This window comes from Heliangelus exortis, chromosome 2 (assembly GCF_036169615.1).
Source record: "Heliangelus exortis chromosome 2, bHelExo1.hap1, whole genome shotgun sequence".
NCBI lineage: Eukaryota > Metazoa > Chordata > Aves > Apodiformes > Trochilidae > Heliangelus > Heliangelus exortis.
In genome coordinates, this window is record NC_092423.1 from 114402428 (window position 1) to 114422463 (window position 20036).

At 36.1% G+C, this 20036-nt stretch overlaps 1 protein-coding gene across 4 annotated transcripts in view; it reads left to right on the forward strand.

Moving 5' to 3' along the window:
• CHD7 (chromodomain helicase DNA binding protein 7) overlaps positions 1-20036 on the forward strand; it is a 131175-nt gene that overhangs the window by 88184 nt on the left and 22955 nt on the right. For all 4 annotated transcript variants that reach the window (XM_071737613.1, XM_071737611.1, XM_071737615.1 and 1 more), the window contains exons 7-15: positions 4484-4539; positions 5866-5980; positions 7488-7571; positions 8123-8260; positions 8357-8478; positions 8939-9182; positions 14753-14929; positions 16186-16329; positions 18657-18912. In XM_071737613.1, coding sequence (XP_071593714.1) covers positions 4484-4539; positions 5866-5980; positions 7488-7571; positions 8123-8260; positions 8357-8478; positions 8939-9182; positions 14753-14929; positions 16186-16329; positions 18657-18912 — 1336 coding nt within the window. The remainder of the gene's footprint in view (positions 1-4483; positions 4540-5865; positions 5981-7487; positions 7572-8122; positions 8261-8356; positions 8479-8938; positions 9183-14752; positions 14930-16185; positions 16330-18656; positions 18913-20036) is intronic.

Genomic DNA, 20036 nt, shown 5'->3' on the forward strand with positions numbered 1-20036 from the left:
AATATCTTCCATGTCATTATGCTGATTTCAGAAATACTCTCTTAAGTATGGTTCTCTTGATTCTGCACTGGTTGCTAGTTATGCTCTACTGTTTCTTCTAATCCACTTACCAACTTGATTGACCTTTGCACTTCCAAACTAGTAAATTCTGAGTAGGAAATAGGAAAGAACGTGTTCTGAAAATGGTATTATCTTTTATACTCTTCTGTGTAGCTAATTCTCTGACTTGCACTGCAGTTGGACAGAAAACTCTCAATTAATATGGTACTCATGTTGGTCTTAGTTAACCAGAAATAACTTTTTTCTGTTAAGTGTTAATTTTCAAATTGGATGAGGCAAAGTTACCTTTATTCAGGCCTTTTTTTTTTTTTTTTTTTTTTTAATGTTGTGCCATTTGGGGGCGGCGGGAGATTTTTTTGTGTTGCTTTTTTATATATTATTTTATTTCTTCTATTACTTCATCATTACAGCTTTGTAAGCTTAAATTCATGCAATGTCATGATGGGCTGTGGTTAGATTTTACCTGGTTTTGCAGCACAGAACCTTTAGGGGTTTTTTTTGGAGTCCTGAACTATATTTTGTATTTAAAATATAGGCTTATTTTTCAGATGAACTTCATGAAATACAAACTGAGTAATTAGTTGTCCTGATGGTCTTCTAGGCAGGAGAGGAGAATGTGGTCTTTACAAAAATGTCTTTGCATTGGAAGCTGTTTTTCACCAATTACTCTTCTCTTCTTCCTCTCCCCTGCAAACAAAGGTGTGATTACTCATGGGGAGTGTGTATTTTGCTGCAGTTTGTGGAAAGTGGTTGGTCTGCTGCCTACATGTCTTTGATTGCAAGCTCTGCTGGAGGCAAGCTCTATTTTGAGCTGTTTCTTTAATGTTTTTATGGATTATATTTGCAGGTTTGAGGGGTGACTCCTCTTTTCCTGCTCTTCTTCCCAATCCTCCTCTCCAAAATAATAAAAAAAAAAAAAAAAAAAAAAAAATTCAGGATGTTAATATTTAACATCTGAAGCATCCAACTGTGCTTTTATTAAAGGTCTTTTACACTCTTACTAACGTCATCAAAACCCTGGTTGTTAGATTACTAATCAAAGTAAAATTGCTGCCATCAGGACCAGTGCATAAAATAAACATGAGGAGAGGCTTCACTAGGAAACCTTTCAGTGGGTTAGGTTGTAACAAAGATGTTGCATTCAAGTAAAAGGACATTAGATACTGAATATGCTTTTGGAGCAGTATTTTTATCATAAAATGGAGCTGGTTTTGTCAGCTACTTAGTGTAGTTTTGGAGTTGCAGCACTGTAAAATAAGGTAGAAATTACCTTAGTTCATGTTTGAGGTATAAAAAACAGTATTTTCCCCAGTTGATTTTTGAGCTAGAATTCTGTTGAATACTCTTCTCTCTTGCAGGAAGTGTTGAGTATGTGTATCACTTTCTTTCCCAACCAACACAGTCCTGGTGTCTTCAGTTCTTTTGTGGGAACTAATTAATTTATTCAGTTATTTTCATGGCCAGCTTCACTCACCTTCGAATTGGTCTTCCTTTACTTTGAAAAGGAGTGGTTAGATCTAAATATTCTATTCAGCACAAATAGCACACATATTATGGAAAGATGTGGGGTTTGTAAGACTTTATCCCTGTATGTTAGTTATCTGTATTTCTATTTTTGCATGCCAATACATGGTGAGAATTAGACCTAACTAAACTGTACAAATGCCTACCTCTCTTCCATAAGCTTAGTTTACAGTGTAGTCCTGTGTAACCAGTTGATTGGGTTTATGTGTTGCTTTTCATCTGCTATTAATGTTTTGTCTGCTATTTTTCTAGCATTTTGTATATCTGATTCTTTGTGGGTTTTTTGCTGTTTTGTTTCTTTTGGTTTGGTTTGGTTTTTATTTTGGGGAGGGTTGGTTTTTTTGTTTGTGTGTGCTTTTTTTTTTTGTTTGTTTAATTTTTTTAAGCTCTTACTCAGCTCTGCACCTGAGTGGCCTGCTAAAGTAACCTTTTGCATTAGCAGGTATTATGGTGTCACTTAAGTGGCAACTGCAGTGCAAGACTGGGGACTTTCAAGCATTTCCCTGAAGGAAGGGATCCTTTATTTCTGCGATTATCTGCAGAGACTGTGGATCAGATTGTCAGTTATGGTCACACCTGGACAATGATAATTTGAAGTGTTGTCCAGGTCTGTGATGTGCTGTTTTAGGGTGTCTAGGTCATCAGTTTTGGGAGAATTTTGCAAAAATGATCTAGCTCACCTTTTTACCTAGTTAATGTAAATGCATGTATAGCAGGGGTTAGAAGTGACATCAAAGGCATAAGCTTCTGTTTCATATCTCCTAAGTTTGTTTCATATATTCCAATCTGATGTATTATTAAATACTACTTGAGTGCTAGTGATTGCAACTTCTTTAGAATTTATATTCTTTTCTTGGTTGTAAGAGTGAATGCTAGAGTAAGATTTTAAAAGCACTTTTTTCCAAAATGCTGTTTATTTGGGTGAGTCTTTGCACATTCATGGAACATATAATAGCTTAGGCCAATAATTACCTATTAGACAATAGAAAAATCCATTTTAGTCATGAGTGTTACAGAATTCACAGATTCACACTGTAAATTATTAAGGTGGCAGTTGACAGAAAATATACTTCACTGAAATGCTGTTGAGAGGAATTAAATTGGCTAATGTGAAACGTTTATATAAAGGTGTTTAACCGTGTTGTCATTTTAAGATTGATGTGTCTCAAAGGCTTCTGATTTAAAACTAATCAGAGACTTGGCCATAATACATTTCAGAAAATAAAAAGTTAATGTCTTGAAATTAGGGGTAACTTCTTGAAGACCAATTTTGCCTCAGGGTAGTGAATAGATTCAGATAATGGGATCTTCTGTTTTTTAGTACTTTCTAAAAAATCACTATCTATGAATACCTTCTTAAAAAATACTCCCTTTTAAATGTGTGGTTTAAAAAAAAACCTGGATGGTCTTCAAATTCCTTCATTTGACAGTATCTTTGTAAATGACAGAGAAGCTTCTCCTCTATGTTTAGGGCTAGGAGATAGTTTATCATCAACAGAGGATTCCAGAAGATCAAGAAGTAGCACCAGAAATACCTTATATCATCTTCCATTTCTTCAGGGAGAACTAGGTGGAAGCTGGTGGCGCTCCTGTCGAGAAAGGAATGCAAGCAGACTGTAATAGAGTGATATAAACAGTAAAATTATAAAATCCCTTGTGATTCTGGAAGAGAAGAAATACTATGTAAATGAGGAATTAGGAATGAATTAACTTTGCTGTGGTAGAACAGAGTTCAGTGCATCTGCTGCAGTTCTTCAAGGCACTGCTGTGGAAGAAATGCCTAGTCAGCAACCTTGCTTTCCAGAGACAATTTGGAAGATGGCAATCATCTAGCTTCAGAGTAGTCCATTACACATTTTTTCCTCTCTTTTTAAAATATATGTATATATATATATATATGTATGTATAAAAGATGGAGGATGTTGGCTTACAGAGGGGTCAACAGTTTGGTCTGCTTAGTGCTGCATATTTATTACAGATGTTGTTGTCCCTGATGAAGTATATAAACCAGAAAATCCCCTCCTATTTAAAATTGTTCCAAAGTTCATTAGTAAACACAAACTGTTAATGTTGTGACATAAGCTGAATTCTGTTCTGTCCTTAGTTTGTCCTATGGCTGGTTCAGGAGCAATTCAACAAAAATATTACATGCCATATGTTATGCAGTACTTTGGCACTAGGGATGAGTTCAGGGTAACCTCAACCTCTAGCACTGAATGCCCTTGGTTTTGCTGGTTTATATCACGACTTTAACCTTGCTTTAAATGTAGTTTTTGGGTGTTAATTTAATTTGGCTGCTCTGTATGTGAGACATCTTGCCTGAGTGAATTTAATTGCACCATTGAGTAAAACTAAAACCATGAACACTGGTGCACTAAAATTCTAGCAGAGGTATAAGGTTTAGTTTTATATGGCTTCTTGTTTGGAGTTATTAACTATATGGAGGAATAAACCCCCTTTAAAACTCTTTTTTAAAAGATTACAAAACCCACAATGTAAAGTTGCCATGAGCCAGCCAAAAATAATACATATGGCATTCAGGAGTGCAGTTGCTAATTGGCTGCTGCCTGAGAAAATGGTACACTTGGCTTCTACTTAACACTGTGGGTTTGGCAGAAAGCCAGATTTGGGGTGAGGTTGTGAATGAAGCTGCATGTGGTTAGGGAGGAGTTCAAATGATTCATGTCTTGGAAGTTGTAGTAAGCAGTGCAGTATGTTCCTTGGGTAAGCTGCTGGAGGAAACTCCTCACCCACGTCCTTCCCCCCACAAACACTTCCCTACACCTCTACTTGTCTCTCTACTCGGGGATGTTATTAGGTATTTCAGTTGGTTTTAATAATTAACTAAATTGGACAGTTTAGTGGTTTAATTCACTTCTCAATGGTTCTTTTCTTCTAGATGGAGAATGGAGAGGAGGTAGAAATAGAGGAATTCTATGTGAAGTACAAAAACTTGTAAGTAAAATTATAGGATTGTTTACAATCTTTAAGTTTGTGTAATTTCCAAATAGTTTTTCAAAACTGGCTTTGCAAGTGACTTGCTTGTTACCATCCAGCTTTAAACATTTCTAATGTTTAATCCAAAACAGTGGCAAATAAACAGGAAAATACTTGCATTGGTGGTAGTGAGTTTGATAGTGTTGTCTTAATTTGTGCTTACTCCAAAATGAAATCCATAGGTAAAAGTAAAGGTAAAATCAAAGGCTCAGGTAAACAGGCTAAGTAAAATCCAAGGCTTATTATGCATGCATATTTGTGGGCATGTACCTATGTAGCTGTGTAAATCAAACTGCAGTCATAGAATTACTTCTCAAAAATAACCCTTGATGTTGTTTCAAAAACAAGATTTCTGTTCAACCAGACTTCTAAGACAAAAATGAGATGGCTTCCAATATTCCAGCAGCTAGGTGCACCTATTTATGAGTGGTGACAACAGCATGTTGTTTCACTTCTGGGCCCTAAAACTGCAATGCAAACAGTATTTAAAGCAAGACACTTCACAGCTGGATAAGCTTATTTTTTTTTGTTTAGGAAATTAGTGTATCTTGTTTAATTTTAGCAATTTTTCCACCTAAGAAACTGAAGTGAGTTGTTGCAGCTAACTTCAGTTAGTCAGCTTCACTTTAAATATGCTACCAACTTTGTACTTGTTGCACTATATTGATTGTTGTATAATACTTAATAGCTTAGTTTTGCTCTGTTTAGTTTTATTGCACTGGCATGTAATTTTTGTATTATCTATTTGTGTCTCAGACCTCTTAGCAATTAACTGTTGATGTACTCTAAATTTATAAAGTGAGATTAGGTATTTGGCAGGGATACCATTCCTTACTTTGCATTTTCTTAAAGGTGGATTATTACTGTGGAACTTCATGTACAAGGGTTTTTCTTTACATTTGTCAATGTTAAAAGCAGCTGACTTTTAATTAAATGCTGTTTTCACAAAAAACAATGTATAGGATGTTAGTGATGTTAGTAAATTTGATTAATTTCCTGTGTAGTAATTTTAAGTATAACAAATAAAAATTATCTTAGCTTTGCGCTAAACTAAATGTATGGGGTATGCATTTAAATTTTGAGTGGGAGTTCTTGTTTATTTATTGACAAGTTTCTCCATTAGTGAGAGTAACTACTTCCAGTAAAGACAGTTGGTTAGTATGTTCTGTGATGAAGAAGAGTGGCACTACAATATGCTTGGAAGATCTAGCTATACTAGCAGAATTCATAGGAGTGTGCAAGGGGAGCATAGTTTTAAGAAAGATGTTATGTTTTATCTTCTAGTTCTTACCTTCATTGTCAGTGGGCATCTGTGGAAGAGCTGGACAAAGACAAGAGAATTCAGCAGAAGATTAAGCGGTTTAAGGCAAAACAGGGCCAGAACAAATTCCTTTCAGAAGTATGATTTGTTTGTTTATTTCTTTTAGGCATTTAAGGGATATTATGAATGCTTGTTCTCTGTACAAGAAGAAATTTTTGAACAACTGTGTTATACATTGGTAACATTTATTCTGATATTAAGTATAAGTATGCTTGATCCCTGTCTTCCAAGTTTATGAAACTCAGGTGATCTACCCTTACTCTGTACCTTTTACTATAGATATTTTTTTTCCTTAGAGGAGTGATAAGCTGTTTGCATTGTTAGCATCACTCCCAGTGATTCAGTACCAGGTCTCTTTTCTCAGGAGCTGATTATGCCAGAAAAATGCATCACATTTTTCTGTGTTATGGACTGCTGCTCACTAGGGATTCTAAGCTTTTTATCATCAATTTAATTTCACTTAGAGCCATAAGCAGTAGTGTGGCAGGGGTCCTGTCAATAAAAGACCATTTCTGCTGATTTGTCTCTGAAAGCTTAACTTTCAGTAAAATGCTGTCTTTTGAGAAAAAATCAGGTTTGTGTGCTACTGTATTTATTTATTTTTGTTGTACAGTTCAAGTTAAACAAAACCTATTGTGAAGTGAAAACTTGCATAATGTCAGTATGGGTTTCTCATTAAGGGCATCTGATTGACATATTTTGATAAAATTTATGGGATTTGGGGGGAGGAGTAATCGATGTTTTGTGTTTCTAGGAGAGTACAGAACATCTATGAACATCTTTGGATTCTCGTGTCATTAAGCAGCAGCATTGCAAAATTTAACATCTGTTCTAATTGAAGATACCTAGAATTGCCTCTTTTTAAATTATCTTTTAAATCTGTTTTCAAGTGCGTCACAAATTATTGTAAAGAGTTGGAATTTGTCCTTGTTTTAGAAAAAGCTATCAAATGCACAGAGTCTTTAGTCCTTTTGCCTGCTATTTCTATTTGAAGGGATTTTAAATTTATAGAAACACAACACTTTTTTATGCAAGAGAGTCCTGTGAATTGTTTAAGGCATAAGAAAACACAAATTGTGATTTTTGTTGAATCTGTGCATGCATACAGTGTTTTTTCTCAGTTTTCGAAATAATAACCTTTGAATCTTACTTATAGATCAGTTAGACAATTCCTGTAGTTAAAATAATCCAAAGGCACTTTGTGTAAAGGTTCTAACTTCTTTATTGCAAGCTGTAGTTTTCAAGAATGCTAAATGCATTGCATGCCATAAGCCTTTTCGATTGCTCATTAGTGAATTGTAATTTCACACTTCATTTAAAATATTCTTAAACATTCTCTCACAGTAAAAGGTTTCACACAGTAATTAAGAGGCCCAGTTAACAAAGTCTGAGAAGTCTGATTCCCTCACGGGGAATGATCTTGCTGAATTGTAGCATTTCAATTAACATGTTGAAGTTTGCCAAATATAAATTCTGTGTCACCATGACCCAAAATATTATTGCCTGGTGAAATATATAATAATTTTTCCTCTCAGGAAGGGCTAATAGAGATGTCTTCTGTATTTTTACCTCTCTCCTTGAACAGATTGATGATGAGCTTTTTAATCCAGATTATGTGGAAGTTGATCGAATCCTGGATTTTTCACGTAGCACAGATGATAATGGAGAGGTAAACAAAACTTGTAGTGCATTTGTAGTCATATAGACTTGTGTTTAGAATTCATTGTTTAGAAGAGATATGACTGTATTGAACACTTCAGAAGCTATTAGTGTGTATGTTTGTAGGAAATGGGAACATATTTGAGAAGTGTTTCCAGATTGCTCTGTCAGTAAATGGTGGTGTTTGGGTTGCCTGCTGGGAAGTCTCTGATGACACTGGCAAGAAAAATACAGATGACTGTTTAAATATGTCATATAGAAATTGTAACAGTTGGAAAATTAATGTTGTTTTACTCCTAAGTTTTAGTGTAATCCTAGTGATTTCAAATGCAGTGTTGTGCTCGTTTTGGTGGCAAGTCTCAATTTCCAGCATCCTAGTCTTACTTCATTAGGCTGTCAAGGTGTCAGCCTGCTGTTTGATTATCCTTTTTGCTAACTCAGAAATTCAGGTCTGGTAAAACCTTTCTGGCTTCCATCTAGCCTGCAGATCTCCTGTAAAAGAGGCTACGCTTTTATCCTTCTTAAACTGAGGTGTAACCTTACGTTTTTGTCTTAACAAAGCCTGTAACTCATTATCTGGTGAAATGGTGTTCGCTTCCTTATGAAGACAGCACTTGGGAGCTCAAGCAAGACATCGACCAAGCTAAGATCGAAGAATTTGAGAAACTGATGTCTAGGGAGCCAGAAATGGAGCGTGTGGTAAGAATTGGCTCCTTATAGACCATTTTATTTGAAAATAGTAAAGTAATGTGGTCTTTCAGAAACCACTAATGGGATTTGCTGTATTTGAAACAGGAGCGACCTCCTGCCGATGACTGGAAGAAATCGGAGAGTTCCAGGGAGTATAAAAACAATAACAAACTCAGGGAATACCAGTTGGAGGGAGTAAACTGGCTTCTTTTCAATTGGTACAACACGTACGTAAAATACTGCTTACCGCTGAATCCTGCTTTGGAAAAGCATTTATGGTTTATTTGAAATAATAACCTTTTAAAGTCATCTTCTAAATTGAGATTTTAGAATTACTTATAACTTATTTTTTGCTGCAGGAGTCATGTACTGGGTGGATACCATAATATTACGTAACATTAGTATTTCGGATACATGTTTGTGGCAAATGGTTTTGTATGTATGTTTTCATGCACACCCCTGTTGCCTATTCCTCCCATTGAGAATCTGAAAGGTACATAAAATGGAAAGATTCTTACTGTATCAGAAAGTGTAACATTTATATAAAATATAAAAATATTGTGATGACCTTTCAGCTTAAACTTGCCATTCCAGAAATTTCTGGTTTATTCAGTTTAGTTCCTTATTGGTTTTCTATGTTTTCAATTAGGAATACAGTATGCAGACTGGTTTTATTTTTGTTTTCAGACGAAACTGCATTTTAGCAGATGAAATGGGGTTGGGAAAGACTATCCAGTCCATTACGTTTCTCTATGAGATATATTTGAAAGGAATCCATGGTCCTTTCTTGGTTATTGCACCGTTGTCCACAATTCCCAACTGGGAAAGGGAGTTCCGCACCTGGACAGAGTTGAATGTGGTTGTGTATCATGGGAGTCAAGCAAGTCGTCGGACCATTCAGTTGTATGAAATGTATTTCAAAGATCCACAGGTAAAAGCTTTTCATTATTTCCCCCTATCCCACCTTCTTTTTTTTATTTTCTCTACTGTTGTTAAGGAATTGAAGCATCAGTTAGACTTTTGCTACTGAGATAGTAGGTTTTAGCTTATACCGAAGGCAGGTGTATTAGTAAGGAGAGTGCTTTTTAATAGTAGCCAAGGTATCACCTGGAAATAGAGGGGAGGACCAAGAGTTACTGAGAAGGTGCACCTCCTTATCAGGGTTTCATCTTTTCATGAAAGCTTTTCATCATTTTGCGTTCCTGAGGAGAGCTGGCAGAAAAAATTCTTCATGGACAAACTACTTTAATTGGCGCTAAGCTTAAAAATCAATCTTCACCTACCATTCCAGGAAAAGACCAGCTTGCAGAAATTAAGCATTGCATTGTCAATGCTTCTTTAATAAATTTTGTAAATCAGATATATTTTGAATCTCTGCTACCATACTCAGTGTCGAGTAGTTCATGCAAGAGAAGGAAAACAGGTACAGAAAAGACCGGGCTTAAAACCAGAAAATTATTTGGAAAAATGAAGCTATAAGGAGCAGCAGATCTCTACACATGGCTTTTCTCAGAGTTCAGTAAGCAGGAATGGAGAATGTAATGTGCATATGTTGAATATTACTTCAAAACAATCAAAACAGCATAATTCGCCTCACTCAAGGAAAAAAGCATGTAAGTTCAACCTGATGTGATATATTTTGGAGTATTATTTCCAGCTGAACTTCAAGAAGTGGTAGTGGTGAATTCATATATTTACATTTTCTGTAAAGCATTTGATTTTATGCCACTGGATATTTTGATTAATAAACTAGAATGATATAAAATCAATATAGCACACATTAAGTGGATTTAAAACTGGCTAACTGATATTTCTCGATGTAATTGTAAATGAGAAATTACTTGTATTTCCAGCATAGCTCTTTGGGGATTGGTTCGTGTCCATGAGCTATATAAAACTTTTATCAATGACCTGAAAGAAAACATAAAATCATTACTGAGGAAGTTTTCAAATGACACAGAGATGGGGAGAGTGGTAAATAATTAAGGCAGTTCATGGATACAGAGTAAGCTGTGTTACTTAATAAACTGGATCCAAGCTAGCAATACTCTGAATAGCTAAATGTAGGGCTATCTTTGGACAAGGAGTGGAGATGACTCTTACAGTAGGGATTGCTCAGTTCTGGGAAGGCTGTTAAGACAAATGCAGATCCTTTTGAATTGTGACACACAACCAGTTAAACATGAGTTCATACTGTGTGACTGGTTAAAAAGGATAGTGTAGTCCGAGTCCAGGGGAGGAAGGTAATCTTTATTAAAGAGTAGAAAAGTTACAGTATTGTCATGTTTGTTAGTAATGTAATGGGTAGTCCAGTTTTGCCAGGTTCTTACTTCCTTTCATCTAAAAGACTGTAAAAAAAATGGAGTGAGGGTGATTGTGGGGGAGAAAATATGCTTTTACAGGGAAACAACTGAATGAAAACTTGTTTTGACGGTGATGTCTGTGGCACAACTTGACATGCCACTAGAGCAAACAGAATCACATACTTAAATATAGTAGAAAAACACATAGTAACACATAGGAGTTAGAAACTTTCAAATCAAAACCATATACACTGTTGTTAAAGATTAATTTGTTGGAAACAGTTGTTGTGCTGAGGTTTAGTGGCTTCTATTCCTTACAGTAATAATCACATTTAGCTTATTATCTAGATGTATTATACACAAATGAACTGGAACTGATGTGTACTTTTTCTGGTTTTAAAATTATTATCAGAGGTAGACATTTCTAAAATTGAAAATGTTTGATTTAGACAGTATAACTGCTGTTTCTGCTGACTGTTCCTTGTGCTAAAAATCATGTTTGTTTGATATTTAAGTGGTGCTTGTTCTTGGCATGTTCTTCACCTTAGGATGCAGCAGTTATGTAACATGAAACCTGGGGTAACATAATCAGAGAAATCTCACTCACTGTACAGATCGTTAGTGTTTTGGCAATATAGTTTTGTTGATCTAAAGACAACTAAAAAGGAACTAAAGGAAGATGCTGCAAAAAGTTTTTTTCCTCTCATGTTGTAATTTTGCCTCTTGTGGTGACCATGGCAGTCTCCATAGTGAGTAATGACAAAGCACTCATAGCACAGAAAAATTAATCACTTTCTGCTAGCTTTGCTCCTTGAACTGGTTTAAGAAGAAAATCAGACAATTGCCATGGTTGGGGAGAAAGGAGAAATGAAGTGAACTCATCCTTTTTGTGGCAGCTATGTTAGATGTGTCATGAAATCACCTTCAGTCTTCCATTCTTTGTGAGCCTGTGTCAACTGTGAAACACATGGTAGAAACTGAATAATGGGAGAAAAAAATCTCTTCATGTTGTGGCAGAAAGAATCCCCATGTAGTGTTCAGTCTGGCATCCTCTAAAGTGCCATTAGTGGACAAATAGTCAGGGAGGGACAAGCGGGGAGGGGAAGAGGGCAGGCTTTGCGGGATCATTTCTGGTCCCCTTGCCAAACATGTCAACCCAGACATTGGCGTTTTTGGCTTTTTAGATCTTAACATGGAAAAAGAGACCTCTCAAGCTGAGCTGTTTTCTCAGAAAGACAAATGAACATTAAAGTCTGAGTGGCTTTGAATAGTAGTAATAAGAGACAGCCTGTGTAAGAAGCACACTACTGCAGTAGTGTGGTTTTTTGGGTTTTTTTGTTTTGTTTTTTTTTTTCCTCCCCAGAGTGAACATCAATAACCAGACTCAAGTAGCTGATAACAAAATATTTTCCTGCAAATGTGACTTAGGCCACCATGCTGCCAGAGACTTTCCCCTAAAATCCCTTTCTGTCTTCTGAGGGTCATGTAGGGAAGCCTTTTCTGGTGTTCTTGTGCAGTATAACTGAAAAGTCCTCGAGCTGCATTTCTGTAGTCTTCTGCCTCTTGAGAAATAGTTCCTTAGTAAGATCAGGAAAATTATATATGCCAAATAAAATTAATGACAGAACCCTGCAAAAGAGTTGACTTGTGAGGAAAATTTGTTGCAGTGTAATGAGGTCTAAAAAGAGAAACTGCCTGGCCACCTGTAGGAACAGAATACCTTGTCCTTGATTGATTTATCTCAGAGTAATGCTATTGTTTTTCAGGACTTCTTTTGGTTTACTGGTTTCATTCCTTTTGGGCTCAGTAACTGTTGGCTTAAGGAAGTATTTTCTTGCCTACGTGGCTTTTTTCCTTGCTGAGAAGCTACAAAGCTATGAACGTATCATCAGCATAGGATTTCTGCAAAGAATGGTTAGCATGCAGCAGTTTAAGGCAGTATTTCACCAACAGGGACACTCTGTATTTTCCCAAAGATGGTGTCCAATTGCAATTTACAAAGTGACTGTAACTTAGTTTTCCAGATGCCTTACAGCTAGGGTTGGTTAACATGCACATTTCTTGTATCTGTTCTGTTGTTCCTCAAAGCTGAGTTTGAGGTTAGCAAGAAAAGACCATAATATTTCAGAATGTGCATCTTTTTAGAACTCCATTTCTTAAACACATCCAATTGGTCGTCTGAGCTCGTGTCTGCTAGAGGTAAAACCCAACTTGCATATTCATAAAAAATTGTTGTACCTTGTAGCTACCTCTGTTGCTTGAGTTACTTGCAGGAAAATTTCCCAAACAGAACAGGAAATTTCTGCCTGTTGGGAAGACTGATTTCCCCAAGTGGAAGAACTTCTCTGCATATAAGTGGATTTGAAATTCCTGTGGTTCCAACATCTGAGAAGTTCATCCAGACACCACACTGAAACAGGATTAATTGATTCCCAGTTGCTTAAGAATTCACCTGTGACACCACTACAGGTCTCTTTCCTGATAGCTTCTATATTTAAATTTCCAAATGCAACATTAGTAGGATTACCTGGTATTCTTTGCCATATTTCCCCAAGTGTTGGAGGTCTGAAGCTGTTGAAAAAGAACTTCATTTACCTTCTAAAGTTCTTGGGCTGCTCTTGGAACTTTCTGCTTGATTTACTCCTGTATTCTTCAGTACAGCATTTGACTGTCTTTAAAACAGTTTTAGTTCTTGTGGTTAGACCACTGTGCATATTCCAAAGTGAGATTTAGACAGCTCTTAATAATCAAGGGTGTCTATTGCTTCACCTGGGTGTGGTGCTTTATGTACTGATCTTTTTCGAAGAGCACTGCTTGTCATACTGTTGTGAAGTTACTCATGAAGTGTTTTCCACTACTTGGAAAGAATCTTCAGGGCTGCTTTCTTGTATCATCACAGTTTTATCTGGCTCGTGAAAAGGTGACAGCATTTCAATTTGCTGGCTTTGTAAGTTGCCCACTTAGCCTATCTTCATCTGCTCTTTGTTGGGTAACAGCTCTTTTTCTCTTTAAGAAGATAAATGTTTCTGGACTATACCACAGGCAAACACTGTTGAGTACTCTTGATGTGCATAAGCAGATTTAATGCTGAGTTCAGGATGTGAGGTTTCCAGTAATTTTATTGAGTCAGTAGCCAGTTTTGATCCCCAGAGTTTGAAGAGGATTATACACAGGTCACTTATAAAAGGATTCAGACTTGCACATGTTGGAAGGAAGAAATGGTCACCTTACTGTAAAATATCTTTCTTTTGAAATATGTTCAATATACAACCCGTGACATATTCCTGCTTTGAAGAAGTAGAATGGCTTTGAAATTGTGTGAGACCCATCCTTAGAGAAGCAGTTCCTATGCAGACCCATTGCCACTGGAGATACCAAGTTATATTTTTCTTTCAACAGGATTGGGAGGAAATACAGCATAATGTCAGAAAGATGTTCATTTAATGATCTTAAATAAAGTTTATTCAATTTAGGGTTTTTTTTAAACACTGATTTAGTATCAGCACTGAAAATAAGACCTTCAGCTAACCATATCAATAGAAAATACGGTGCCAGGCATCAAGTAAATAGTCCTGTTGAACTTTTTGACACAAATTTACAAGAATATCATGCTAATGTACACTGCACAAAGATATACTTTTTCTCTTAAGAATTCAGAAATTTGCTTATTTTCAGAGTTCTTTATTAGAATTTTAGGTGTCTCAAATACTTGGTGTCCACCAGGATAAAAACCTACTGTGTATTGGGAACAAAATACTGCACTAGTTATAAAAATGATTAGTGTACTTCTGGCTTATTTGGGTTATTTTAGAGGACTGTCACATTTTAAAAAGGAAAATTCTCTTGACAAGGTCTGAAAACCTTATTTGAATATTGCAGCAATACACAAATGCTGCAAGGCATTAGTATAATCCATATGAATTATGACTAAAATATTTATATCAACTATTTGTAGTGAATATGTAGTGATTCTGTGGGCCTTTTTACAGGGTTAAAAACATACTTAATGTTAGCCATGTCTTACTAAGACTTAGATGTTTGTATTCCCTCATTGAGTCAAGAGTAATTATTTCGTTTACTTAAAATATTTTTTCTGTTGGACTGTTCTGTATTTTTAAAGAGTGAATCTTGGAAATGAAACAAATGTACCTCCTTTCTTTGCCAGAGATTTTACTTGAACTTTTGGTGGGTTTTTTAGGGTCGTGTGATAAAGGGGTCCTACAGGTTCCATGCCATTATCACTACATTTGAAATGATCTTGACTGACTGCCCAGAGCTGCGTAACATTCCATGGCGTTGCGTGGTCATTGATGAGGCCCACAGGCTGAAAAATAGGAACTGTAAGCTTTTGGAAGGACTCAAGATGATGGACCTGGTCAGTGTGTACATCTCTTACATTTGTGTCTTTTGTATTTTTATTATTCCTAGAATTATATGGATTCTGCTAAGACAGCCAATTGTTCTTTTTCTTATCTTTTTTTTTCATGTGATTTACTTCATATTCACTTCTTCACAGGCAGACATTTTTTTTAAAGTATAATATGGTCAGATGGACAAATACAGGTGTGAGAGTTAAACTGTTCTGCACTAATATGAGCTCTACTATTAATTTGTTGCATGGCCATAAGTATGTTCTTTCAGGCTGGCTAAGGAAGGCAAAAGTGAGTTGGCTTCTGATGCTGAGGTAGCTATGTATTACATTATATAGGTGTATATTTCTCACACAGAGAATGTTTTTAAAGGTATTTGCAATTTTAAAGGCAAAATATTAATTTGGGTTTCTTTGTCAAAATACTCTTAAAAATGTGAGAGGAATGCAGACATATTAAGTTAAAGCTGAACTGCAAGCCCTCTTCTTTCTGATAAGAATAAAGAGACATACTCATAGTTGACACAAGCACTGGTCACTTTTAGTTTCTTTTCCCCTGTTAAACAGTACTTTTCTTGAAGGAGTCGTGGGGCTTACTGAATGAAAGTTTTATTAAAAAATGCTGTATACAATTTTTTTTTGCTACTATGGTTCCACTTAGAGTAAGGCTGAGCTTATAGATGTGGCTATAAATGTAAATGACTTCTTGCTTCGATTCTTGTTCTGCTACCATATTCGTGTTTGATGTTGGGCTGGTTGCTTAACCCCTTTGGGCTCCTCCTCTAAAGCAGTAAGCAACTTTTCCTCTTGTGTCTGCCAGTATCATGCTCTGTTGTGTACATGAAAAGTAGAAGTGTTTCAGTTTTTCTATTCCAGAAACTCACACCTGCCCTGGGAAGAGTCATACATTGACATCTATCTGAGACATAAGAAATTAGTGGATTAATACTGGAAGTGTTGGGATAAACTCAGCTCTTTTTTGTGAAGGGGCTGAGGCATTTGTGGATCAGTAGAATCTCTTCTTGCATCTGGAGGACTTTAGAAGATTCTTAAGCAGTGATGTATTTTTCTGGACTGTAGCTTAAGGAAGGCCAGAATACTAGTAAGAAATGTCTTGGGAAAAGCTCTATGTAAGTAGTAGGGGTAGGAGAGCCAAAAGCAAAAGTGAGAGATATATACAGGGAAAAACCCTGTATTTGTGTCATTCTGCATTGAAAATGAATTTACAAGAATTCCTAGGCAACTATTTCTTAACCTTTCAGGAACATAAAGTGCTGCTTACTGGAACCCCTTTGCAAAATACAGTAGAAGAACTATTTAGCTTGCTTCACTTCTTGGAACCAGGGCGCTTCCCATCAGAAACCACATTCATGCAAGAGTTTGGTGATTTGAAAACTGAAGAACAGGTAAACTTTTGCACACTTACCTTTCTATTTAGATATTGTGAATTTATAGGTTTTATTGTATCTGAACTTCATTACTTGTTTTTACAAGTACAACCTATGCACTTTTTTGGAAATAGTTGAAGTAGTTTTATGCTTCATTTTTTGTTCGTTTTCATTTTATTGATTTTTTTTTTTAAACCAGAAATCCTATCTCTTTTTTTTTTTCTTTTTTTCTTTTTTTTTTTTTTAATCCATTGTCCATGGTCATGCAGAAACAGGGAAACTTTACCCTTGTTAAAATGTGTTTTGTGGTTTTTTTTTTAATGGGAATGAGGAGTGTTGTAACACTTGGCTGGATGAAAATACTACTAGAATTGCTTGTTTGCTCTAAAAGAATTAACTTGTCAGTTGACATTCTTCCTTAAGCATCAGTGTCAAAGTGAGGAAACTGTCTTCTCTGTAACTTCTGTAGAATTACCATCTGAGAGTTTTATGAATTACTTCTGTGCAGACAGGAGTATCTTTGAAAGTTTAGCAAGAGGTAACCAAATGGAGGGAGATTTTTATTAGGACTGACTCAGAAACAGAATTCTCAAGCTGTCCAAGAGAAGAAATATATAAATCAGTGCAAAATGAAAGACCTTCAGCGCAGTGTGTTTTAGATCTCAAATGTAAAAGCATTTAATGATCATACATGGAACTTATTTTTCTTCCTGTACGTATAAAAATATTTTAAGAAATTGGTAGGTAACAGTCAAATCACCTTACCATTCAAGCCAGCATGAAGTATGCATCTTAATTTAGAAACCTTAATTTTACCTTTTGCAGCCTATGATAATCTGACTTCACAATTGTATGCACTTTTATGTGCAACTTTGTTGGTTTTCTATGCAAATTCAATTTCTGGTATTTCTAATTTCTGAGTAACATTTGTTATCTTTCTTTGAGAGCAGATCTTTCATAGATAATAGTATAAATTAAAAAATAGCTCTCCCCCAGTCCATTACCTCCTGGAAAAGCCATAGCATGTCCTAAGGGAATCATAGGATATGCTTCCACAGATTGTACAGGCAGTTGCATGCCAGTCAGGCTGGACTCTGACCTGGTTGGGAGCGAGCCAGCTCTGCTCCAGAAGCCATGGAGTCCTCTTAATACAGTCCAGAGATGGACTCAGTATAGCCCAGCTCTCAACATAGCTTTTGTCTGGCCAGCTCAAAATGTCAGCAGAGTAGAACTGGAAATTTTGGAAGACATACATGAAAATACTGATAAAATAATGCCATCATCCATGAGCAGACTTGAAGCCTGGATTGCCTGGGCTGGTATGATTTGGAAGAAGTGCCTTCACTGCTGACACACTGTTAGATCTTCTGGAATCAGATTTATTTAGGTTTTCTCCTCCATTCCTTGCAGCCCAGTTCCATGTATTTATTTATTTATTTTATTCATCCCTTTGTACTAGTTTTCCTTCTTTCTGTTGAAGTCACTTTGTTACGAAGGGAATTAGGAGAACCCAGGAGAAAAAGTGCCTTTTGTTCATGTTTCTGCTATGCAGCTCTGCATCACATGATGATGACCAATTGCAGGGTAAATTATCAGATCCCCAACATTGAGCTCTGTGAGACACAACCTACAGCAATCTCAATGCCAGTCTTTTTCTATGTGGAATGTTTAAGGGGGACTTCATAAAATCTTGTCAACATTTAACTATTTGTTTTTAGGAATATGGACATTTCCCCCTCCCCTGCCCTTCCTCACCATCTAGGACATGTCTTAAAGTAAATGCTAAAAATCACAGAGACATTGAAATTATCAGGGTGTTACAAATTTACAGAAATAAAATGTTTTCGTTTTGAGATCATTTGAGGGCTAAATTGTTTTCTGCTTCAGTGGATGTCAAAACTAAGGAAATGAGAAAATAATTAGAAGCAGATATATAAGGAGAAAAATAGCATTAAATGCTGTATAACACTTTGTTAGTGGTTAGAAGTGAACTGCGAACTCGATCTCACAGTCAGGTTTGCTTATGTAGTTGTGCTTACTTGGGATTAACTTTGCATGACTGATGTGCAATACTGTACTTGTGCAGAAGAGTAGTTCTAAGTGAAGTATGTTTAATAACATTCACTATCTTAATAACAAACATAAATTTTGCTCACTAAAAATTGTCTATGGAAGCGTACCTCTCGCTGAGTTAACAAGGAGAACTCTGTCTAGATGACATTGAAGAAAAGTGTCTTTTACAAATGCTCTCTACTTGTGACCTAGTGTAGGAACCTGATTTTAGAATTAAGGAAACTAAAAAAAAATATTTGAAGCCTTACAGTTTTAATTCCTGTGTTTCCTAGGTGCAAAAACTCCAAGCTATTTTGAAGCCGATGATGCTGAGACGTCTCAAGGAGGATGTAGAAAAGAACTTGGCCCCCAAAGAGGAAACCATCATTGAGGTTGAGCTGACAAATATTCAGAAGAAATACTACCGTGCTATTCTTGAGAAGAATTTCACTTTTCTTTCCAAGGGTGGAGGTCAGGCAAATGTACCTAATCTTTTAAACACTATGATGGAACTAAGAAAATGCTGCAATCATCCGTACCTTATTAATGGTAGGCCTCCTACTTTTCTCCTAACTTGAAAAATGGTTGTAAGGAAGTTCAGTAAATTAGAAAGTATATTCTAGTCTGTTGTCTTACTCATGTGTTCTAAGTAGAAAAGGGAGATAACCTTTGGGGTTCTTAGGTGTGGGTATCTGCTACTCCAGATGGTATTGCTTTTGAAGACGTGTGCTGCTTTTTTTTCTGAGGCTTCCTAGCCCTGGCAAAGTTACTGTTGGTATTACTAAGTTTTCCTTTTTATTATTTCTGACAAACAAGCCTTCAGTTACCATACAGGTTGTTGGATGCTGGCATAAATATGTCAATTTTTTCTTCAGAGTTCTAGTCAGCACTCTGTGGAAAGAAAAAAATAGCAGCTATGACACAGTAACTTAAAATTTCTTAATAAAAGTTGTGGGGTAAGAAATAATGATCAGACATGCTTTTATGGTCGTGTGTTGTCATTTAATTTTTCTGGTTTAAGTAGTCAGATTTGTTTGAGTCTCATATGAGACTTAATGATGAATACTCTTTCAGTGTGAAATCTGTTGGTTTTACATCAGGATTATTTATGATGGGTACTATATAATGAGTGAGATAACTATAGCTGTCTGAAGTATACTAAACTGTGCTCTAATCAAGTCTTCTCTGAGGGTGTAAGACAAAAAGTGTTGCATTCTACTAGTTTTAGTACTTGTTTCCCAACTCTTATCCCTTACTGTGTATGATTTATGCTACAGTTGGTTTAATGCTGGTTATAAGCTTCACTGTGAAAGACAGTTTAGTTCAAGATCCATATGTGATATCAGGTCCTTGTTGTATGGCTACCATATTGCAGTGCTTATGTTTTGTTCTTGACATTTTTTAATTTGGGAAAAAATGCTTAAACTGATTCATGAAATGACATCTAATTACATTTCATGCACAAGCAAGCATTCCAGAGACTTGATAGAGGGGTTACTCCAAAGTACTTCAACTCAACCATGCTGGTGGGCTGCTCAGTGTCTAAATGAGCTCTGTGGTTTTGGTAGGGTTTGGTTTGTTGTTTTAAGTTAACCCATTATATAAACAAGTTTACTTGAAAATACTTTGGGATGCTCAGGTTATGTGCTTCTGAACTTGATGCTTTTTACAGT